This window comes from Oryzias latipes, chromosome 7 (assembly GCF_002234675.1).
Source record: "Oryzias latipes chromosome 7, ASM223467v1".
In the NCBI taxonomy this organism is placed as follows: domain Eukaryota; kingdom Metazoa; phylum Chordata; class Actinopteri; order Beloniformes; family Adrianichthyidae; genus Oryzias; species Oryzias latipes.
In genome coordinates this window covers 9,457,769-9,478,826 of record NC_019865.2, presented here as the reverse complement: position 1 = coordinate 9,478,826, position 21,058 = coordinate 9,457,769, and the positions used below count along the sequence as shown (strand labels likewise).

Sequence of the window (21,058 nt, the reverse complement as noted above, 5' to 3'; positions counted from 1 at the left end):
GCAGGAAAAAAAAGATCACTTAATTAATGAACTTAAGAGGTAAAGCGTTAAAACTTCAAAAGACTATCTCAAACTCCTTGTATTTTTTTTAAAGTAAGAATTTCTGCTTTTGCAATAGAAAAAGAGAGAGTCATTTCCCAAACCTGTTGATTCAGTATTAGTTCATTAAAAAAATTAATTGATAAAATGTTTAATTCTGTGATGACTAGTATCCCAATGTCATCATAATGAACAGCAATATACAGTTGCACATAAATGGGAATAAATAAATGACAGTGGACGGGCATTTCTCCTCAAAAATGGACTTTATTAAAGAGTGGTTTGTTGGTACATATTTACAGAGGAAACTTGTTTCAGGACGAAAAAATACGCTTTTAAATGACTTCAATTCTAAAATACTGGATTCTCCTGAAAAAGTTAACATCCTACCACTGCACGTTGATGTAAATAAAATAAAAAAAAAACAACACTTTGAAGATAGCCTATCTTTTAGGCCAGTTATGTCGGAACCCTCTGTAGAGAATGAAAAGAGAAAATGGTTAAGAATCAAGGGTTTGCATCTGTCGAAACAACAGAAACCAGCCCTGATCAGACTTGCCTTTCTGACTTGCCAGCCATGTATGACATGCTTCTGTTTCCTGCTGAGGTGTGCTTCTTTTGTCCTTGAGGAACCTTCTGTTAAGCAGATTAATTGGATGCATAAAACATGAATACACTATCTAATGTGAATGATGAAATTAAGTCATAAAAAATTAAATATACAAAGACCTTTTTCTTAAAATCCTGGCCTTGTCGATTTGGATCAAACTGCGAGTTGTCCTTTGATTTAGTACCTGCAAAGCCAGTGTGAACGCAGATCATTTATCAAAATGTGCAAGAACTGAAAAGGGAAATGAGGAATTCTTTTTGATCTTCTTACCAGCAAAGACTTTGAGGTCAGACTGACTGTAGTCAAAGGGCTTAAAGCTGGTCTGTGAAGGTGTTTCAGTCTTCTGGGTCTTTTTGGCTGCTTTCAGTTTCTTTGCTGGTTTGGGAGTCACCTCTCCAACCTCACTTGCAGGCGTTTCTCTTTTCTTCGCCGCACTTTTTGCAGATTCCTGATGAAAATAGTAGAATAAAAAAAATTTGTTTGAGTAAATGCAAAATTATAATTTACTTGTGTTTCATTATCTGTACAGACTTAAATAGTTAGAAAAAAATTGGTGAAGGAAAAAGAGCAAAGCTGAAGAACTTAAACCAGAAAACCTGCACAAGGCAAGGTTTAGCCAATACCAGATTTATTAAATTACTCTTACCGGTATATATATATATATTATGCATTTTCCTAAACTGCTGAATCCTTTTCAGTGTCACAGGGTTGCCGGAGCCTACCCAGCTACTGTTGGGCAAAGGCAGTGAACACTCTGAATGGGTCCCTAGTCTGTCGCAAGGCCACACTCAGATGTAAACCTAGGGGCAATTTAGAGAAACCAATTTACCTATGAAGCATGTTTTTGGACAGTGGGAGTAAGCCGGAGATCCTGGAGAATCCCCACAGACGCATGGAGAGAACATGCAAACTCCACACAGAAAGGTCCTAGCCGGGATTTTAACTCTTTTTATTTTGTTGCATGCTTTTATATCCAGAGTCCATAAAAGCCAATTTACGGTTCTGTAAATAACCTACAAATGTGTCTTGTGCTCCTGCATTACCGTAATCAAAGCCTGATAAACACAAGCTCAAGGGTGATGCAATAAAATGTATACATTTTGTAGATCTTTTATCTGCTTCATGGAGAAAACACACACATCAGTGTAGTGGTTTTTCATGCTTTAATACTTTGTAGGTTTGGGATTTCTGGTTGAAATCAAGAAACAATCTAAAAATGAAAACACAAGTGGACCATAGAGAAACATTTAAAATGTTAGAAAACTCTTCCAGACCACAAATTTCAGGTGGGAATTCGGGTTTTCTGATTTTTTTTGTTTTTTTTATTTGTTAAATGCTGCTTAGCCAAGTTTGTTTCATCGTAATGGGTTAATTTTTTAAAAAATATTTTCGTTTGTGCATCTGTAAAACACTCAGAACAGTCACTGTGAATAAAACGTTTTGGAAAAAAAAAATCAGGCTGTTATTCTCTTCCTAATCTAATTCGGAAGCTTTGTGAGCTACATCTCACCTTTGAGGTTTGCCTTCATGTAACAGGTGGCAAAACCAACAACAAGGACAACAAAACAAGTGCTGCCTGTGAACAGATTTCTGAGCTATTAGTGAATCTGTGTTTTTGAAAAACCAGCCATGAGAGCCGAACGGCAAAGAGGTGCTAGCTGAAAGTACTAGTGTGCTAACAGCCAATATTTGCAAGTGGCTGACAGGTGGCACACTGTATGTACCCTGGTTGTTATAATTTACAAGCTTTATTGGTTCTTTTGGGTAGTTTTAATTAGGTAGCCTTGACAAGGGAGCCGGTGATTCAGACAATCTGTACAGCCGAGTCGGCTGCATCCATGTTTTTTCATAATGTTGGTCAACCTTCCATTCTGTTCTTATTTTGGCTTGTTTTTTTAACTAAATCATCTACACTTCTTTCTCTTTTAGGACACAGGTATTCTTGAAAGCACTAAATAAAATTGGTCCCGTCTTCTGCTGGCGTCCATCACATACGTCATCGGCTATGGCCCTTCTTTGGTTTCCTAGATGAGTGTTTTTCAGCCAGTGTGCCGCGGTACACATGTATGCCATGAAAGATCATCATGTATGCAATGGGAAGTTATCTAATTTCACCTAAATCAGTGTAAAAAGCATTCACTATTGCAATGACATCAGCTCTGTGTTCATCAAACTTTCAGGCTTCAACAGAGTTTTAGTGTCACAAAAACAAAAAAAATAACATTACGAGATTTGAAGTAAAATATTTAAATATTTTGTGGGAACAAATTCCTACTGTGTGGGAACAAATTATTATTTTGTGGGAAAAAAAATATTTTTTTTTACCCATGTCAGGTGACTTATTAGCAAATCAAACGAAGGTTTTTTCTGAGTTTTAGTTTATATCACACCGAAAAAAAACTGCAATTTAAAAATCGAGGTTTGAACCTTTGGGAAAGTGAATCGATGCATCCTTACTGAACGCTGCCGCAGACGGAAGTGAGTGTGTGTCTGGACCAGTATTTTTCAACTTTTTCGAGCAAAGGCACACTTTATCCTTGACAAAAAATCCCGCGGCACACCAGCATCCAAAATTGAAAAATGGAGAAACTCTATAGTCTGTTTGATGTACAGTTTCTCTGCAATCTCATATGCACTGTTGTGATAATTGTGGCAGAAAAAGCTGGAAGTTGCAGCTGTTTCTTCTAAAAGATGTAATAAAAGTTAAGTTAGTTTTCAGTAATTATTTTGAACTAAATTATTTGAAAATTTACCCTGGTAGTTGTTTTTCCCTTCAGTTTACTGACATGCAATTTTAATTAACCCCACAAAAAACGAAATATATTCTTTCTAAATAGTGATTTAGAAAGAATGACATATAAAATAATCCAGACCTCATTAGAAAAGTGTTTCAGTTAGAAAGATGACTTGGACCAAACTCTGGGATGTTTGGATGTTAATAAACACAAACCTTGAAGGAGAACTAAACTGTTGACCTCTGATTTCATCAAGAAGATTTAAAAACGGTTTGATGTGGGTTCGTTGTGGTTTCAAGACGTTTAACAGGGAGGACTCACTGAGACGCTGTCACTTTAACCCAATGCATCATGGGAGGTGTAGTGTGAAACAGACGCCGATCGCAGACACTCTCTGAGCTTCATTGTTTTGTTCACTTGCTCCACGGTCTGACAGCAGATCGTGCAGAAAGCTACACCGCTTAAGATGAGCTTTAGCTGGTATTTTTGTTGGAACTGAGAGACTTTATGAGCTAAATCGGGACAAGGAAGTCTGGACTTTAACCACTTCTGATTGGTCAGACTGATGACGTATGATTAAGCCTCCAAGAATGATTGGTGGAGACAGTTAAAGGGGTGGGACTTTTCCGAAAACAGAGCTGAAGCTACGGCTAAATCACGGTACCGTCATTCTTAGCAAAATGTCTTTAAAAGAATCAAATAAACACAAAGTAAAAGTCTTTTACGATCTTTCACATTCCTAACTACTCAGTTTTATCAGGGCCTGTTTGGATGAACACAGAGCTGATATCCTGGAGATGGGAAATGTTTTTAGATCAGTTAATGGGTAGTTTCCCACGGCACACCTGACCATCTCCCACGGCACACTGGTTGAAAAACACTGGTCTGGACAGTAACACCTGTGACATTCAAGTGCAGCTGCCAAATTTTCTGATTTATGACCACCAGGATTATCTGTAGCAGTTGGACAAAAAGCTTTGCTCTGTGGTAAAAGGCTTAACTGAAGTGTTAAACTGGAAAGAAAAGAAATCAGAAAAGTTTAATATGACAGCGGGGGTGCGAGTAACTAACTAAAAGGAAGCCAAGTAATACCCCCTGAGGAATGGAACTAGCAGCAGGAGGCTGCTAGTTCCTAGAAAAGAGGCTTTGTTACTCAAGAGGAACAAAAATGTGTCCAATGAATCTGAGACACTTTTATAACACCCAGCCCACATGCTGTACATTTTTCCTCCTCTATAGGATAGAATATTTAACATGGCCCCCATTCTGTGTTTCTGCAGACCCGTTCATCTGATGGGGACTCACTGTCTTGGGAAAATATAAAGTATCACACAGAGTTAAAGTAGTCATAAACCTACTGTCCTTTCAACGCTGTTGCGGGCCCTTGAGTGAATCCAGCTAAAAGAATATGCCATGCCTTCCAACACAGACCTGAGGTGCTTGTCTGAAGTTCAAAAGAACAAAATGAACGGAGAAACGAGGAAATGTAAAAAGACTTACTGCTGCCTGCTGACGCACAGTGGCAACATTCTGAAGAGACTCCTGGTAGCTTTGTTTAGTCTTCGTTCTTTTCTCTGAGAGAATTCAACAGATAAAAAGTGAGGAAACAATGCTTGAAAAGGTAATGTGTAGAAAAGAAAAGCCAATTACCTGAGGCTTTCTTTGCCTGTTGCTTTGCTTCCTCTTTGGCTTTTTGCTTAGCCTCTAACTCTTTTTGCTGCTGTTCAATGCTCTGCAGTTTCCACCTTTTGCTGATCTGTCAGGGTGCCAAAGTAAGCAAAGCACATTAAAAACAACAGCGGTCAATATATTTCACAAAAAAGCTCTTCAGGTACCTCAAATATTTTGGAGGATGGGTCAAACTTGGCATTCTTGTTGACATGCACATCGGTGGAAGGTAAATACTGGAATAAGAAGCAATAAATTATTATTCTGCCAAAGCACAAATAAAGAATTGTGAAGGTTAAGCTCTTGACATTTCCTACCATTCTAAAAGGATTTTCAAAAGACTCAATGATTCGTCTGGCCTTCATCTGAGCTACAGAGAGGGAGTTTTGCTCAGTGTGTACCTCGGGCTCCTTCAAAACAAAGCACTGATTAAAATAATCCACTACAGTTTCAGACAAATTGATTAGCTGGAGAACTAAAACTTTCTACCTGGAAGAGGGTTATTTTAGCTGGCGCTAAGAGGCCACTCATTTTCTGCTCATCCACATCCATTTTGCTCTCATTTTCAGAGAAGAGTCTGCCCTGTTTAACCAGTGCTTCTACAAGTCAAAAAAACAAAAAACATTTAATAGAAAGAAAAATAAAAAAAAAGACTTCCAACATCCAAACATCCCACTTAAGCCTACCGTTAGGTGAAAAGTATGGCAGTTCACTCTCAGATGCCCTGGATGTATCATGCGGGCCAAACAATGTGACCTCCGGCTGAAAAACACATCATATCTTTCAAATTCAAATAATCACATCTAGGTTTAAGCGGATTTTCCAAACATTTTAATTGTTGCCAACCTTTTTCACAGGTGTCAGGCCTTTCTTTTTTTGAGCAGCAATCTCAGCCTGTGTTTAAAGAAAGTATTGCAACTGAAGTTTTGAAGGATATGAAAACAGTCCCTGCGTCCCAATGCTGCCTCCAGTTTCTCCTCACCTTCAGGAGGGGCATTTCTCGGGCTTGTTGCACTAGCAGGTGTAGCTCATTGACTTGCTGCCTCACCAGCGGGGGTACGGGGTTACAGCAGGCAATGATGCCCTGAGGTTCCCTGAGAAAGTGAGATAGAGACAAAAAGATCGGGCATAAAAAATAAAGACTAGCCGAAAAATCAAATCTAAATTGTAGTTGACTTACTTGGGCAGTTCCTCTGATATTTTAATCATCATGTGAATGGGAAGCGTGTATCTGTGCTCAAAAACAACAACAGAAACAAATTTTTAAACCTGCTAGAAAATTCTGTTTCTTTCAAAATCCTGTGGATGAGCTGAACACGGCCTACCCGGTGCTTTCATCCTCCTGCCTGGCCAGCTTGTCCCTCCAGGCAAAGAGCAGTCTAAAGGCAGTGAGCTGCTGGGTGTTAAAAGACCTTTTCTGCTTCCTCAGAACCTCCAAATATGAATCCTCCGTGAACACGGGCTTCATGTATTTCTGTTACAGAGAAGCCAGAGACACATGGGTTCACATCAGACTGTTATGAGGGAGAAATGGGATGGAGGATTTAGCTTTTTGGATTTTGTACATTTGTGAACTTTTCCAAAAACCCTGCTGCACAGCAAAAAAATAAGACATAAAAAAATAATAAAATCACAAATGATTTTTTTAAATGTGAATAAAGTTCTGTAGTGTCCCTATTAACTGTATATGAGACCAGGACTGAGTGACCCCCTCCCTCCTCATGTTCCAAACAGATAGTACTTGCCGGTTCCAACTAAGCTATCCAGTCACTTATATTCTTTCTAATCCTAATATTTTTCTTTTTTAATGGCAAGTTAATTAAGTTGTAAACTGACTAATGAGATGCTTCAATAAAAGTATCCGGTCTCACGTCTTGTTCGACAGATTTTCCCGAGTGTGGACTTCCAACAAGCTCACACCTGATTGGTGAGGGAGGTGGCCATAGAAACAGTGACCAATCTGACTTCCTCATAACCCCTAAAAACCCCTAAAAGATTATCTAGTGCCTTGGATTTTAACACAACACATTTGTTCAGTCTTTTTGAAATGCTGAATATGACATTACCCGTTTGCCAAAGTAATAACCTTTATATGACCATTTTACAAAGACTATTTATGAATCCACCGTGTTCTGATGATGAAAACTGATTTATAAAATATATTGAACTACTTTTTTCTCAAATAACAAATTGTCCAATGCATTGTGGTCTATATTTGCCAATCTAGTGAACATCCGGGCTCACTAGTTGTTTGAAGAGATGCCTGGGAAATTTCTAGGGCACTGGATTCTGGAATTTAGATTTGGACACCTCGGCAAAATGCCAAACGCCCTACATAATGAACTAAGTAGTGAGGGACACAACCAGTCATAACTCTGTGATGTTGTCTGGCTCCAACATGGCGACATTCATGTCGCCCCCAAAAAAGAAAAAATAGGTTAACCCACTTTACCTCCTTTTGTTGGAGCTGGAAGTTAGCCATTTTCTATGGGTGATGTCACATTCACTCAGTCCAGTTGTTCCATACAGTCATTGGTTGACACTTCAATATGACTATCAGAAAAAGTTAGATTTTGCAAACCGTCAGTGAAATGTCTTTGCTTTTGTTCCAGACAGACTGCAGGAGGCCCGGCTGCCCGTGGTTAGAGTCCAACAGCTGTGCCCTCACACAGTCATAGATATAAAGGAGATAGTGGGTGTCTGTTCGGGCGTACTGCACCATCTCATCTGGTAGGGGGCTACAGGGACAAACCACAGGATAATATTTATTTAACATTTTTTTAAAGTATATCTAAAACCGATTGCATCTTTACAGGTAAAAATACATTTTTTTTCTAATAAATTTACAGCGTAGGAAAATAGGGGGAAAAAATGAGCAACAAACCGAATCCTCCAGTCGGCCAGTTGGTATCTTTTGTCCGAGTCCACATTGCAAAAGTGTCTGAGTAAGTGGTCAAGTGAATTCCTGGCCAGGTGGAGAGCTCGGCTTCCCTGATGCGTGTCAAACAGGTTGACCACATACAAGCCAAAATCTCTCTGGAGCCACTCGATGTCAGAATCAGCTCCATGAAACACCTGACAACAGCAACGGACCACATTTATCAGCTTTCAGGGAAAAGAGAACGACCCCCATTCCTACCAAAAAACATTAGAACTTTCTACAAAGCACATGACATTTTATCTGAATCATCTTCAAAATTCTTTTTTTCTTGCCGACGCCCACACACACTACACTTTTCACAGATGTCCAACAATGCGTGAGTCATGTTTGCTCCCACACACAACAGGACACGCACCAACTTTGTTAGACACGCTCTGAGGGAACACGCAGAGACCGGCTCCGAGCTTTTTCATCCGACTATTATTTAACACAGGATTTGAAAAAAAGGATGAAAATTTCATGAAAGAAAAAGAGCAAGAACAGCATTAAGATTTGAGAATCAATGCTTACCTGAAAATGAGACAAAATAGCGACACAGAAAAATTTTACATGGGAGAAAGTCACTAGTAAAAATAAATACCGATAAATAAAAATCAAAAATTGCACATCCATGAAAACTTTATTGCTGACAAAAGGAATAAAAACATGGAAATCTATGTTTGTTTATTAAATGTTTCCATTCTGCTGATTTTTATAAAAAATGTTTTAACCCTTGGTTGAAGTCATCTTTATCGAGGGAAACATCCATTGAGAATTTGTTGATACACGTTAATAAAACAAGCATTAAACGATTAAAAATCTTTATTGTTTTGAGAAAGAAAGTCAGTAAGTTCTCTGCATCAAATGACTCCAAATCAAAGTAATGCTGCTGGTTGGATTTCCTGGGTAAACTTCATTTAAAAAAATAAAAGAAATAAAAAACGATTTTATTTATGCGATATATATTCATGTGTGACAAAGTTGTGCTTTGTCCTTTCTCTTTAATAAAAAAATAAATAATAACATGGCATAAATAGTGATCTAAAGATACCAATTTATAATAGTGAGTAATCTGGCTTCAACAAATGTTATTTAATCCTTTACTTCAGCTGTTATTTTTAAAGATACTCAGAGCAAAAACACAGAGGTAACTGTACCTTCACAATAGTCGGGTCAGTGAATGCTTCATTCAGGATGTACATCTCACTGCGGAGCTCCAGCGTGTCAATTATGAAGTCCTCATCTCTGGTGGAGATCTGCATCAGACAGGTGAGGCCCAGAAAACTCCTGTAGGAATGATGCTGAGATGGAAAACAAAGTGTTCATTAAAAAGACTGTCATTGTTAAAATGCTGACATTTCAAACAGTTACGGTCTAAGGCAGGGGCCTGCAACCTTTAACACAAACAGATCCATTTAGTCCAGGTTCTTCCTGACAAAACCCAGGAAGAGATGCACTTCATAGAGTTGAAAAATAAACTTTAGTTTTGTTTTTGTGGCCATTAAGCCATTCATTTATTAAACATAGCTTTTAAATATTTACAATTATAAATTATAACAGTGTTTTCTGTTATAGAGGCTAAAGGTCACTTCGACATGGAAATCAAAACCGGAATCTTCCGATCAGAGGTCAACCAATCAGACCTTTTATCCTTATTATTCCTCCACTATGTTAAAAATCTAAGCCTAAATGACAAAGTTTAATGAACCAAAACTACAAACCCATTCTTTATTTAAAGTGTTAGAATTTGACTTCAGAGCAAAAAGAGAAGAAAGGATTGATAGGTTGCAGACCCCCAGTCTAAGGGAGGACGTCCTAAACTCTGATCCTCTACCTCAAGATCCACTGCAAATTCAGACAGTTTACACAGCTTCTCATTCAGCTCCACGAGATCCTCCAGAGAGTCGATAAAGGATAACTTTGTCTCAGCTATAGGTTTGTACATCTATAAAGAAAAGGCAGAAAACCTGTGAGACAAGAGGCCAACTCAGGTTATTATAGAAATGTGATAATTTTTACTTGAGGCTCTGGTTTGGACAGAAGGCTGTCTGGAACAGTGAGATGGTCCAGTTCATACTGGTATGGGTGTGAAAACCTGTGTGGACAGAAACTTCAGATAGAGGGCAAGAAATCTTACAGTACAAAACAACACTGCTCAGATAACAAAGCTTACATGTCTTCAACATGTTCCTGAGTTCTCTGCTGGTGAATTAAGTCGGCCAGGGCGGCAGGAACATCAAGATCCTCTGGTCTTTCATTGCGTATTTGCTTGTTGGTAAAATCTACATGGAAAAGAAGCAGTGAATTAATGTACATGTGCTGGAAGATTGATTATTACAAGTCACAGGGGAAGATGTGAATCTAAGCTGACAAACGTGTTTCTTACAGGATGGAAGAGGCTTTACTGCATTGGGCTTGATGAAGATCTTGGGCACAAAAGGTGTGTTGCTGTTATCTATCTTTTCCTTGAATTTCAGTTGAGGCCGAGCTATATTCTTGGCATGGAGAAGTCGGAACGTCTCGGATTGACTGCTGGAGCCGGAACCCTGGTTCACAGAGGCATCGTTTGAGAAAATCCAACCCTTTGTGGTGAATGGTTGTCAACCCTCTTCAAGCATCTTTAGCACTGAAGATACTGAATTCCAAATCTGACACTTTTTTTCGTCTGAATGTGGTCAAAGCAGACATTAGAGCCCAGCAGGACAAGAGAGGAGACTTATTTTACCTTGCGGTTCCAGCTGGAAACAACAATTTTGGGAGGCTGGAACCCAGCAGGCATAACTGGCTTCTGATTCCGGTTCACCCCGTCAGCTTCATCAAGAAGAATCCCCTGCACAGCAGAACGATGTGAAGGCCTCGTTTGTAAAAACCCATTTCATTTAGCAAACTGCTTCATTCTGGGGTTGCTGGTCGTACCGCTCTTTCAAGGATGACATCGTTGGAGTCTACGACCAAGTCAAACCTCTCCTCCACAGCTGTCAGCTTGTTCCGGTCTTTGACGTGAGATCTGCAGCCATGGTGCTGCATAATCTGACTCATGCTGACAAGACAAAACATATCATCAGTTGGTAGGTCTGAAGCGTGAATATGGAGGTCTCCGGTTTACCATAAACTTTTTTTGGGGAGAAAAAAAAAACTTACCACTGCAAAATCTGATCTCCTTGACTTTCACAAAACTCCTGGAAGCCTGGGAAGCTTCGATAGAAATCAAATTCATCTCCAGGCTGAGGTAAACCTGCAGATGCTTTGGTGGCTGATAACACCACACCAAATCCATGCTGCAGAGGAGAGGGAAGCTGTGCTGTTAGCAGTTAAGGGACCGTTTGTAACGAAGAAACACGAAGAACGTTTAGGATCACACCAAAATAAATTGAGGAAAATAACCGAATTTAAATACCTAATAAGCCTCTTATTTTATTTATTTATTTGTGAAGTTACCATTAAAGTGCATAATTCATCTAGAATCACTCAACTTTCAGTTAATTTCTTGCACTCGCATATATAGAAACCCACAACTTCAATAAACGTGAAATGCAGTCTTGTTATAAGCAATATAAGTATTACACACATCTACTCAAAAATATATATGTCATTGATTCATCAACAATTTAATCAACCACGTTGGAAGAGCCTTAGCCTGAGCCTCAGCTAAAAACTTTAGCATTTGCTGTTGTTCCCTTACTTTAACGAAGGCGTCAACGTCTTTAAAACCGGGACATAGCTCATTTTTATCCTCCTCGTTTGTGTCCGAGTTGCTGTCCAAAACTTCTCGGTTCGAGTCATCTTTACTTTTAGACAGGGACATGGTTTATTTTGTCGTGTGGACATGCGTGACCACGAAAGCAGTCCCTTTCCGCAATTCTTTCTTCTGCAGTCTTACCAGGGCACCGAAAGCGCCACAGCGACACCTGACGACAAGGAGTGGAAAAACAGCCTTTTTGTACCATTTCTTTTTCTCACTGATTTAAAGACTCACTCCACGGAAAATTGTGTTTTTGGTGTATTTAGCATGTTCTTGAAGCATTTTTGTCACGATTGAAGACAAACACTTTTGGAAACAGCCTGTAGCAGGGACATCATTGTCACACTGGAGACCATGAGCTCCACGCTCTGCTCCATTCCGATGCACCCAATTGCAAACAAATAGCCATGTTTTCCTTGTCCGAGCTGGCTCAAAACTGTAAGGCTGTATAGCTTCGATATTGCTCGCCATTTTTATCGCTTACTCTGCACCAACACTTCCTTCCGTGAAATCAGGGTTCAACTCCGGGCTTCTCCCTGTTCCCTTCTCTACTTCTGTGCCGGTCCCAAGCCCGGTTGCTGACCCCTGATGGGAAAAGCCAAAAGAGGAAGAAGACTCTGCACCAACACTCCAACTTACATATCCGGATGAACTTCTGCTGCTCTGTTGAAACTACGTGAAAACGACAGAGGTTTTCTGGTTTTGCCCAAAATTTAAGAAAAGCGTTTCTAATTGTGAACGCTTTCAAATAGTTTAAAATGTTCTCTGAGTGGGACTTTAAAATAAAAAGTATACCAATACTCGATTCTGATTGGCTGTTTCATTTAAATGGGACAATCCACAGGGATAATGCACACCTAAAAAGAAGTTCTGGTCACATAGCATAAATGTTCTATATCAATGCTTCTTTAAAACAAACTTTTGTTTCATCATCTGGACAAAAACAAGCGATAAGATGTGAACTTTCTCTCTGAACTGATGCTATACCCATTGTGATGATCAGCATGAATATCGCTTTACTTAACCGCTGTAGTCATGGTAGAAGCGGGAAAATTGTATTCGAAGTTTGCATTATTTGAAATGAACACACGCCGTGGAAGCCTGAACCTTCCAATGCGAAGACTTCAGGCATGCTTTAATTTCTGACAATGCCCACTTCCTCAGCAATTATCCCTTACTTATAGTTACGGAATAGAATTAGGGTCATTTAAAAAAAGGTGATGAGACGTTTCAGGTTTTTGTTATTCAGGTGTGTCTTCCAACTTTTATTTCATCAAATTCTGTTTTCAATCCCAGAATTCTGATTTTTTCCTCAGACTTCTCAATTTAATCCCAGAATTCTGATTTTTTTCCTCAATATTTTAGAAAATGTTATTTGATTGAAGATCAAATTCTGTTATAAACTGAAATATCGTTGGCTCATCGCCAAATGTTTTCCCAATAATCATCCCTTATAGAGATAGTTCTGTCTCCCATGTCACGACGTTTACATAGTGGGGATACAGATACAGATGAGTGTTTCATTGACCTTGTCCTGAGACTTCTATGATTTCTATCTCCGATTTTTTTTATTCCCGAGATTAAAACTTAAACTTTGTTCTTTTTTGCAGTGATTTTATTTTTTTGTGGTTTGCTTTTGTTTGCCTTTTTTCCAATCAAGATTATATAAAAACTGGCATTTAAAAAAAAATATTTGTCGGGTAACCCTTGTGCTATCCTAGGCACTTTGACATTGGGAGTGGGTCATTTAGACCCACTAGACAGTGCACTGAACCTTTTTTCTTCAATGATTTGTGATCTTCACTGGTGTCCATGGATTACATGAAATCCTCTTCACCTTTACCCACCTTTGTCATGGTAGGGAGAACACGTCAATGGTCATCTTGACCCCATAGGATAGTACAAGGGGTTTATGAACATTTATGAAATACTCCTCTGAGCCTGTTCAGAATGATGCACCAGAGCGTTCCGACCAATAGGGGGCAGTATTTACATTGTAACCTGCAGTCGCTACTGCATTGGCAGATGCACCCATCATCTCATTACCAATATCTTCTCAAGACATACCCACACTTTATTGGAGTTAAAGTAATGTTTCTGCATTAAGCTAAATACGCTGGTGTATTTTCCCACAATTATGCAATTTTCCATGTCTTGTACAGAAAGAAAACCACGGTGTTGTAATTCAGTGGTCAATAGCATGTTAAGAACCAAAGTATCGACACAGCAGCTCATTATAGATGATCTGTGGTGCGGAGGGAGAAACCTTTCTTTTCTTCACTTCCCATTTGTATTGATCTCTTCACAGGGTCTTCTCCCTCTTATTATCTTAAAAGCATCTCTGCAACACTGGCTCGATCAATATTTCACAGTGGCTTTCCATGTTATTCCTTGTTTCAGTGAAAGGTAAATGAATTTCATTAAAGACATGCTCCAATAATCCAGAGGAGGAAAAAAAAGCAGTTTTCTTTCAACAAGTACAAAACAACCTGCTTGATGCTTTAGTTTGGGATACATTTTCTTCAATTTATAGCTTTTTCAAAAACATCTGATCTGTGATAATAGTTCCTAAGCAGTCACAACAGTTTGTGACTGCACTGAAGCACTCGAATTGTGGACCTTCCACATCTGTTGAATCAGGCTTTACTGTTTCCATTTCCTCCCATTTATATGCTTTTCATAATATTGTGCATTTTATAGTTTCTGATGGTACCCCAAGGTTCCACTTAGCTTCCTCCTGCAGTAAAGGACACTAAAACTGCTGATGCTGAAAATGACACCATCCCACACAAAATTCACAGAATACTGAATGGAAAAAAGAAAGGTCACAGAGTAACATTTTTGGTGATTTGTTTTTATTAACTCCCTCACTTAAAAAACACAGATGCACCAAACAATATCATACATGCACAGTTTCAGCATATGAAAACCAGCTGATGACTTTTCAATGTGAAAACACTACTGTCACGATCTCACAGAGATCACCCGGACGTGTAAAGTACAGACTCACAACACAAAGGCCAAGTGTTGTCCCCCAGAGCTTCTTTGCAAATGCATTAAAGGAACATCAGTTCAGCCCACTCTGTCCGAAATCCCCAAAAGAAGCAGAGAATGGTTGTTGTGTCGTTCATCTCCAAACAGGTGGTGTTTTTTTTTTTTTTAAAACCAAAAATATACGGCTGTTTGTGATAGCAGTTAGGAAATATTACTCTCTGCCCATAAATATTTTAGGATCTGGGCTTAACTGAAGATTATAAAGACAGCACAGTTTGATCTTCCAACCCCGAGGGGCCTCAGTTCAATTGACAACTAAACAGCAGGGGTCTGCAACCTGAGGCTCCTCTACCCCCTCCTTTAGGGAGTTCTGGTTTAACCCTTGTGCTATCCTAGGCACTTTTACGTTGGGAGTTGGGTCATCTAGACCCACTAGACAGTGCTCTGAACCTTTTTTCTTCAATCATTTGTGATCTTTACTGGTGTCCATGGATTACATGAAATCTTTCCACCTTTATCCACCTTTGTCATGGTAGGGAGAACACGTCAATGCAAGGGTGGGGTCATCTAAGATAGCACAAGGGTTACAGCAGTAAGTAAGTAAAGTAAAATAATTCAAACTTTATTTAACTCATTTACAAACAGCTGAAGGACAGTACATTTCCCCAATTCTCCAACAATCCATCAATCCCTAAAGTTGTATCAAAACACAGACTGATTTTTGAGCACCTTGTACCACAGAAAATCAATGTGAAGTCAGTAACCACAGAATGCATACGTAAGGCACACCAGATTACGAGGCTGATCTTCTATTTTAGAACAAATTCAAGGATTTTATGTGCACCTTATGGTTCTAAACGTACGGTAAAGGTCACCTAATTATCTGTGATTTAATTTTTCGTTCATCAGGTTTATGAATTTCTGGCTGGGATGCACAACAAATGGTAAAATACACAGTTTTTTAGTTATTACTGCTGACACCACACTACCTACTACAACATGATTTGCATTGAGATGAGTGGCACAAGGTGTCTTTTATTTTTGATAGGAAGTCATGTGAACATCTGTGGAAAGTAATGCACTATTTCACATTTTGACAGAAGACTGTTTTCTCTTTATGTTTTAATTATGCCAAAAATGAAGAATAGATCATTTAAATCTATCATAGTAGTACAATGACATAAATACAAAGTAATGTCTTATTTTTTCTAGAGGGTGAAGTAAGACTTTGGTTGCAGACCCCTGACATTCTAACCCCTGAAGGCAATTCTTTTTTTTTTTTTTTACTGGATTTTGTATCCGCAAACAATAGCTCTTCATCACTTACTTTAGCAACACTTGACCTTTGTAAAGAATACTTATATGTAAATAAAGCTAAGAATAGTTAACATAAATGAAAGCAAATAGTTTTTACAGTACGGACACAATACAAAACAAAGAGGCTGGCAATGCTGCTACCCAAAATACAAATGAAGCTTCTTTCAAATTTAGAGAATCAACAAATCAGCCAAAAGATCCGCTTTCTTAATGTGTAAAGTGATGAAGAATAGAAGATGAACAGATTGACCGCACATAAAGACTAACTCAAGACAGTTTTAGTTAATTTGCCCATCTTGAAAAAAAAACAAAAAAAAGAATCAGAAGAAAGGTATAAAACAGAATTTTAACACAAGCTCCTCCATGAATCTGCATCCTTCTCTAAGGTTCAGTCGATATATTCCCATTTATCTTCCTCTAAAACGGACCTATTAATCTTCTTCAATGTGGGAAAAAGTTCCAACCACGGATTAGGAAAAGACAAGTTTAAAGTCATTTTCAAAATGATCCTCCTGGAGAGTCTAGTCTACTGACTCTGCAGTAACAACTGTTCACACTCACCCTCATACACACCTTTTTTGGGTGTCATGCTGATTCAGACTTTCCTAAATCCTGATAAATTGGTCTTGTGTGGATATCATTAGTACCATTACTCCTTTGCCCTTTCCAACAGAACCCCCTCAGGCCCATTTTAATTCATTAAGATATTTTAATGTGGCATCTATCAGGGTATCTATTCATCACAGAGGACCATTAAACAGCCCCTTTGTGCTAACACCTTTCCTGATCTCCTGCCTTTTCAGAGCCATTGAAAGGTAGAGCGAAACAGGCCTGAATACCTGAGCAGCTGGGTATCACTGAAAGGCATAAATAAAAAATGGTAACACGCACCACATAGAAAAGGCCAACACAACTGACAACAAAGGACCGATTTACACAGTATAAAATACAGCCAACCATACATTTAGCCAAATAATGTCTGAGCTGGTGGCTAGATTTCAACTATTAGACTGGCACAATTGGCAGTACTTTAAAACTCCTGTCCTGACTACAGCGGCTGATGATGTATGTCGACTGGCAATAGCTGTGTGTCATCCAGATGGATGGAGACTTGGACGGAAACTAATTACTTCCTTCACCATTGAAGAATAAGTCACTTGTATTTCCCATTAACCAGTCAGTATCTAAAATGCCATTACATGGGTAAAAAAAAATCCATACCGCTATCTTCAAGAGTTATTTCGTAGGATCAATATGACAACAGCTGAGGAATTTGTGATTTTCAAACCAAGACGAGAAGAATCCTGGATTCTGATTGGTCAGCTGGTGCCCCTGTTGTGAGAACAACCAAGTAATTGATGTGCGACTTTGTGAAGGCTCTTGCCTTATGTGTGCTAAAATAAAAGTCCCCTGAAGCATGAATTCATTAGTGAAAATCATATAAAAACATTCAAACTAGTTTTCAAATATTTACCTTTTTCTTTTGTTACAAATTGGTATTTTTCTGAACTGTATTCCTTTGAAGAATAAAGAGGAATAAAAACATTTCTTCAGAACAGACGCTAGGACGTTTCCTCAATGATAAATCGACACCATTCTAAGCCAGGACCACTTTAACATATTATAATACTTTTATAAAAGAATTAGGGACTGTGGCAGATATTTTCAGAGCTTCGCTGTAAACGTTTATAACGTTTCTCGCATCTTCATTGATGAACAACAACACAAAAACCTAAAGAAAAGAAAAGGTTCAAACCCTGCCTATTTTCTCACCTCCTCATGTCTGGCAAACAGTGGTGTGAAGGGGGTGTGAAGTGGATGCGAAGTGAACATCGGATAATCAGTTCCAGTGGGAGCAATCCCAAGATTGTTCAAAATATGAATGTACTGTAGCGTAGAGTCTAAACAGTAAATGAGAACATACCATAACCTTACAAACTCCTGATAAATGCTGCCCTCAAATGCATTTTCAAATTCAGAAGAGACTGTAAAAGACTTCTAGCAGAACCGGTTATAAGCCAAGATTTTAAAATATATATAATACAATATACATGTAATAGTATTCTGTAGATACCCCTTAAGTTTAAAGTCTGCATTTTGTGCACGAACAGCCATATTGTTGAGATTGGGGCAAATTTCATATTTTTGTAAAAATGTTGTTTCAAACATGCTTTTCTAAAAAAGCAAAATGCCAAGTTTGGTGTTTGCACCACCAGATGCACAACATGTCTGAAACATTGACCTAACCGTCGCCACTATTCTTTGCTGGGAAAAGTCAATGGGTCGGATTCTCGATTGAGTCTGAATTTTCTATTAATCAGACGGAAGGCCGAATTTAGAAATGCTAAATTGTCAAATCACTTTTTTTCAGAAACATGAACTAATAATAAAATAATATTGTTATGATGTCAGAAAATCTGAATTTCTTTTAGTAAATATACATGAATACAATAAAAAAAAAGTAATTATTACATTCCTGTAGTCTAAAACATGTTTACATGTCAAAATGCACTGAGTTGCTGCCATATTATTAACCAATTAGATCAAATCCCATCTGAATGTTTGTAAAATGAACTCTGCTGTGTTCATAAAAAGAGCAGCCAAACAGCATGAGGGGAACTCAGAGGAGGAAAAATGTTAAAGTGCTGTACAATTATACCCTAATATAATTTGGCCTCAGAATTTGTGGCTTGTTCTTAATCATTTAAACTTTGCAGTCTACGTTTTTCCTCAATTAAATGTTTTAAATCCCTAAGAGGATTTTACCAACCAGTCTATTTAACAAGTAAAGTCATTTTTGGGTTAAATAGGACGTGTAAAACGCACCCTAAGAGTTTTGTGCTTTGACTAAAGAGAAGAAAATCGGCATTAAAGTCAATTAACAAATTCTGGGGTCCTGATAAATAAAAATGCTTTACAATAATTTTTCCTACTGTTTATTTAAAACCCACTAAACTGTGTTGCTGTGAATAATAATTTCCACTAACACCTTATCGAGTTTATGATGCTACCTGGCCAGCAGTACAGGCATCAAATCAAAGCCACACATTTGCATCTTTTTCTTGGAAATTCAAGTCACAATGTAACAAAGGAAAGTCAAGTAAGGTGTCTGAGCTTTCCTAGATAACCGAAGGAGCAAAGATGGCTTTCTAAAGACATGTGGCTGTGCTCTGAACATTTCCTCCACCATTCAGTTTTAAAACCTCTGTCAGCAGGCAAAAACACAAAGGAGCTCACAGGTGCTTTTAGGACTGTCATCCTGTAAAATACTTTTGATGACATCAATGTACAATATACAAGCTTCATAGGAGCCGGCACATGTTTGATTTTTAGAGAAAGTCAAGTTCTGCTGGTTCAAAGGAGATGATGAAGCTGATGGATTTCCGGTTTTTGACTGAAAACCAAAGGATGAGAGATAACTAAAAGAGAGATACACTAAAAGTTGAAAGTAAAATGGTTAGGAATGATTTCACAGGCAATGAACCTTCACAAAACAGTTTGATGTCAAAAAGAAATACTTTCAGAATTTTTTCACAACCAAATATTCCATGGTTGCCCCCTTTTTTAATTTAAAACCCATGTTGGTTTCTTTAAGACCCACTCCGGTAAAAAATTGTGTTTTTTGTGTTTTTAACATGTTCTTGTAGCGTTTTTCTGATGATGGAGGACATCATTTCTTTATTCAAATAGTTGTGAATCAGGAGCAGACGAAAAAATGCCATCTGAAAAAGGTTGTGACATTACAAATACAATGGGCGGTACATCCTCTTATAAACAACTAGATCCATTCGTCCATTTGTTGCACTGCTAACATTAGGTTGGGGTTGTGAGGGGCTGTAAGCTAGCTGGAGAGCGTGTAAACTGGGAACTGTTAGTTATTGGGGACGGGAAGGGGGAATGGGTTTGCTCCGCGCCAACAGTTCTCCGCACAAGGTAAATTTCTAATGAACTACTGCCGCTCGACAGAAACTATGTCTTAGAAAACGACACAGGTTTTTTGATTTTGGCTTAAAAGAAAGCATAATTATAATTAAAAACCTCTAGGAATGCTTCTGAAATGACTGAAATCGGAGTGGGTCTTTAATACAGAAAATCAACATCTTTGAATGAGTGAAGGTTGACTGTATGGCACTTCTTACTAAGCGGATCAATAGATCTGTAAAAGTTGGTGCTTGGAGACAAGAGAACATGAATCTCTTGAAAACACAATGACAACATTTTACCACCCCTCAAACTAAAAAAAATAAATCAACCAAAAATAGCTGAAGTATGTTTTGTCACACTGTGACTTGCCGGTGTTACAAGAGAGGCTTTTATGATAATCTCCAAAGGCACGGGCACAGGTAAACAAACATCTTCTACTTTTCTTTTCCAGCTGTGAAATGGAAAACTGAACATTTAGGCAGGAAAAAAAAAACACCTTGTAGCAGAATCCTCAGCTAAGAACAGCAAAACCTTTTTAGAAACTAAAAGTTAAAGAAAACATCTTTGTAAAAACATCAAAAAGGCTGAAACTACTTTGGCACACAAATGGAAGTAAGGCATCTGTAGCATTCCTAAGTAAGAAGAAAATGAAATAATAATGTATAGGTAAATTAATTACAAAATATATACCTGAAATGAAGCATGTTTTTTTTCTTAAATCAGCATCAATGTTAAATTTTTTACTTAAAATTCTTTCAAAAAACAAAAAAGGTGGAAACTAAGCACTTGAGTCAGTTCAGAGACAGCATTGTTGTAATGCCTGTAAGTTCAAAAAAAGAAAGTACTTGACAACTTCTGTAAAGGTATTCTGTAAAAACAATACTGACTGTTGGAGACAAGTGTCACAATGTTGACCTGAACGTTGACATTAACATGGCGAGAAACAAGGAGACGGGGGAGACGTCTGCACTCCAGGCTCTGGAGCCGCGGGCACTCATACCTGAAAAAAACAGGATGTGGATCATTCCAAAGCATACTTCTTAATTAAGCTCCTTTACATTAGAAAACATATTTGGAAAAAATATATTTAAACTAAAAAAAAGATAATA

The 21,058-nt window shown here is 38.2% G+C and overlaps 2 protein-coding genes across 2 annotated transcripts in view; both read right to left on the bottom strand.

The window, feature by feature from the left end:
* Positions 1 to 286: 286 nt before the first annotated feature.
* Positions 287 to 11,871, bottom strand: exosc10 (exosome component 10). Its single transcript, XM_011476945.3, has 25 exons — positions 11,655 to 11,871; positions 11,114 to 11,250; positions 10,889 to 11,012; positions 10,698 to 10,802; positions 10,359 to 10,518; positions 10,146 to 10,254; positions 9,992 to 10,067; positions 9,807 to 9,917; positions 9,130 to 9,273; positions 7,937 to 8,127; positions 7,634 to 7,790; positions 6,378 to 6,526; positions 6,233 to 6,283; positions 6,035 to 6,146; positions 5,899 to 5,946; positions 5,739 to 5,814; positions 5,542 to 5,651; positions 5,370 to 5,462; positions 5,220 to 5,288; positions 5,035 to 5,140; positions 4,885 to 4,958; positions 920 to 1,097; positions 769 to 833; positions 599 to 675; positions 287 to 513 (listed from the first exon to the last, which is right to left on the bottom strand). The coding sequence occupies exons 1-25, from the start codon at positions 11,775 to 11,777 to the stop codon at positions 483 to 485; spliced, it is 2,676 nt and encodes an 891-aa protein (XP_011475247.1). The 5' UTR covers positions 11,778 to 11,871; the 3' UTR covers positions 287 to 482.
* A 4,107-nt stretch (positions 11,872 to 15,978) lies between these two features.
* LOC101160409 (contactin-3) overlaps positions 15,979 to 21,058 on the bottom strand; it is a 50,795-nt gene continuing 45,715 nt past the window's right edge. Inside the window, exon 23 of the mRNA XM_011476944.3 lies at positions 15,979 to 20,949. Within this exon, the coding sequence (XP_011475246.1) occupies positions 20,852 to 20,949 (98 nt within the window). The 3' untranslated portion in view covers positions 15,979 to 20,851. The remainder of the gene's footprint in view (positions 20,950 to 21,058) is intronic.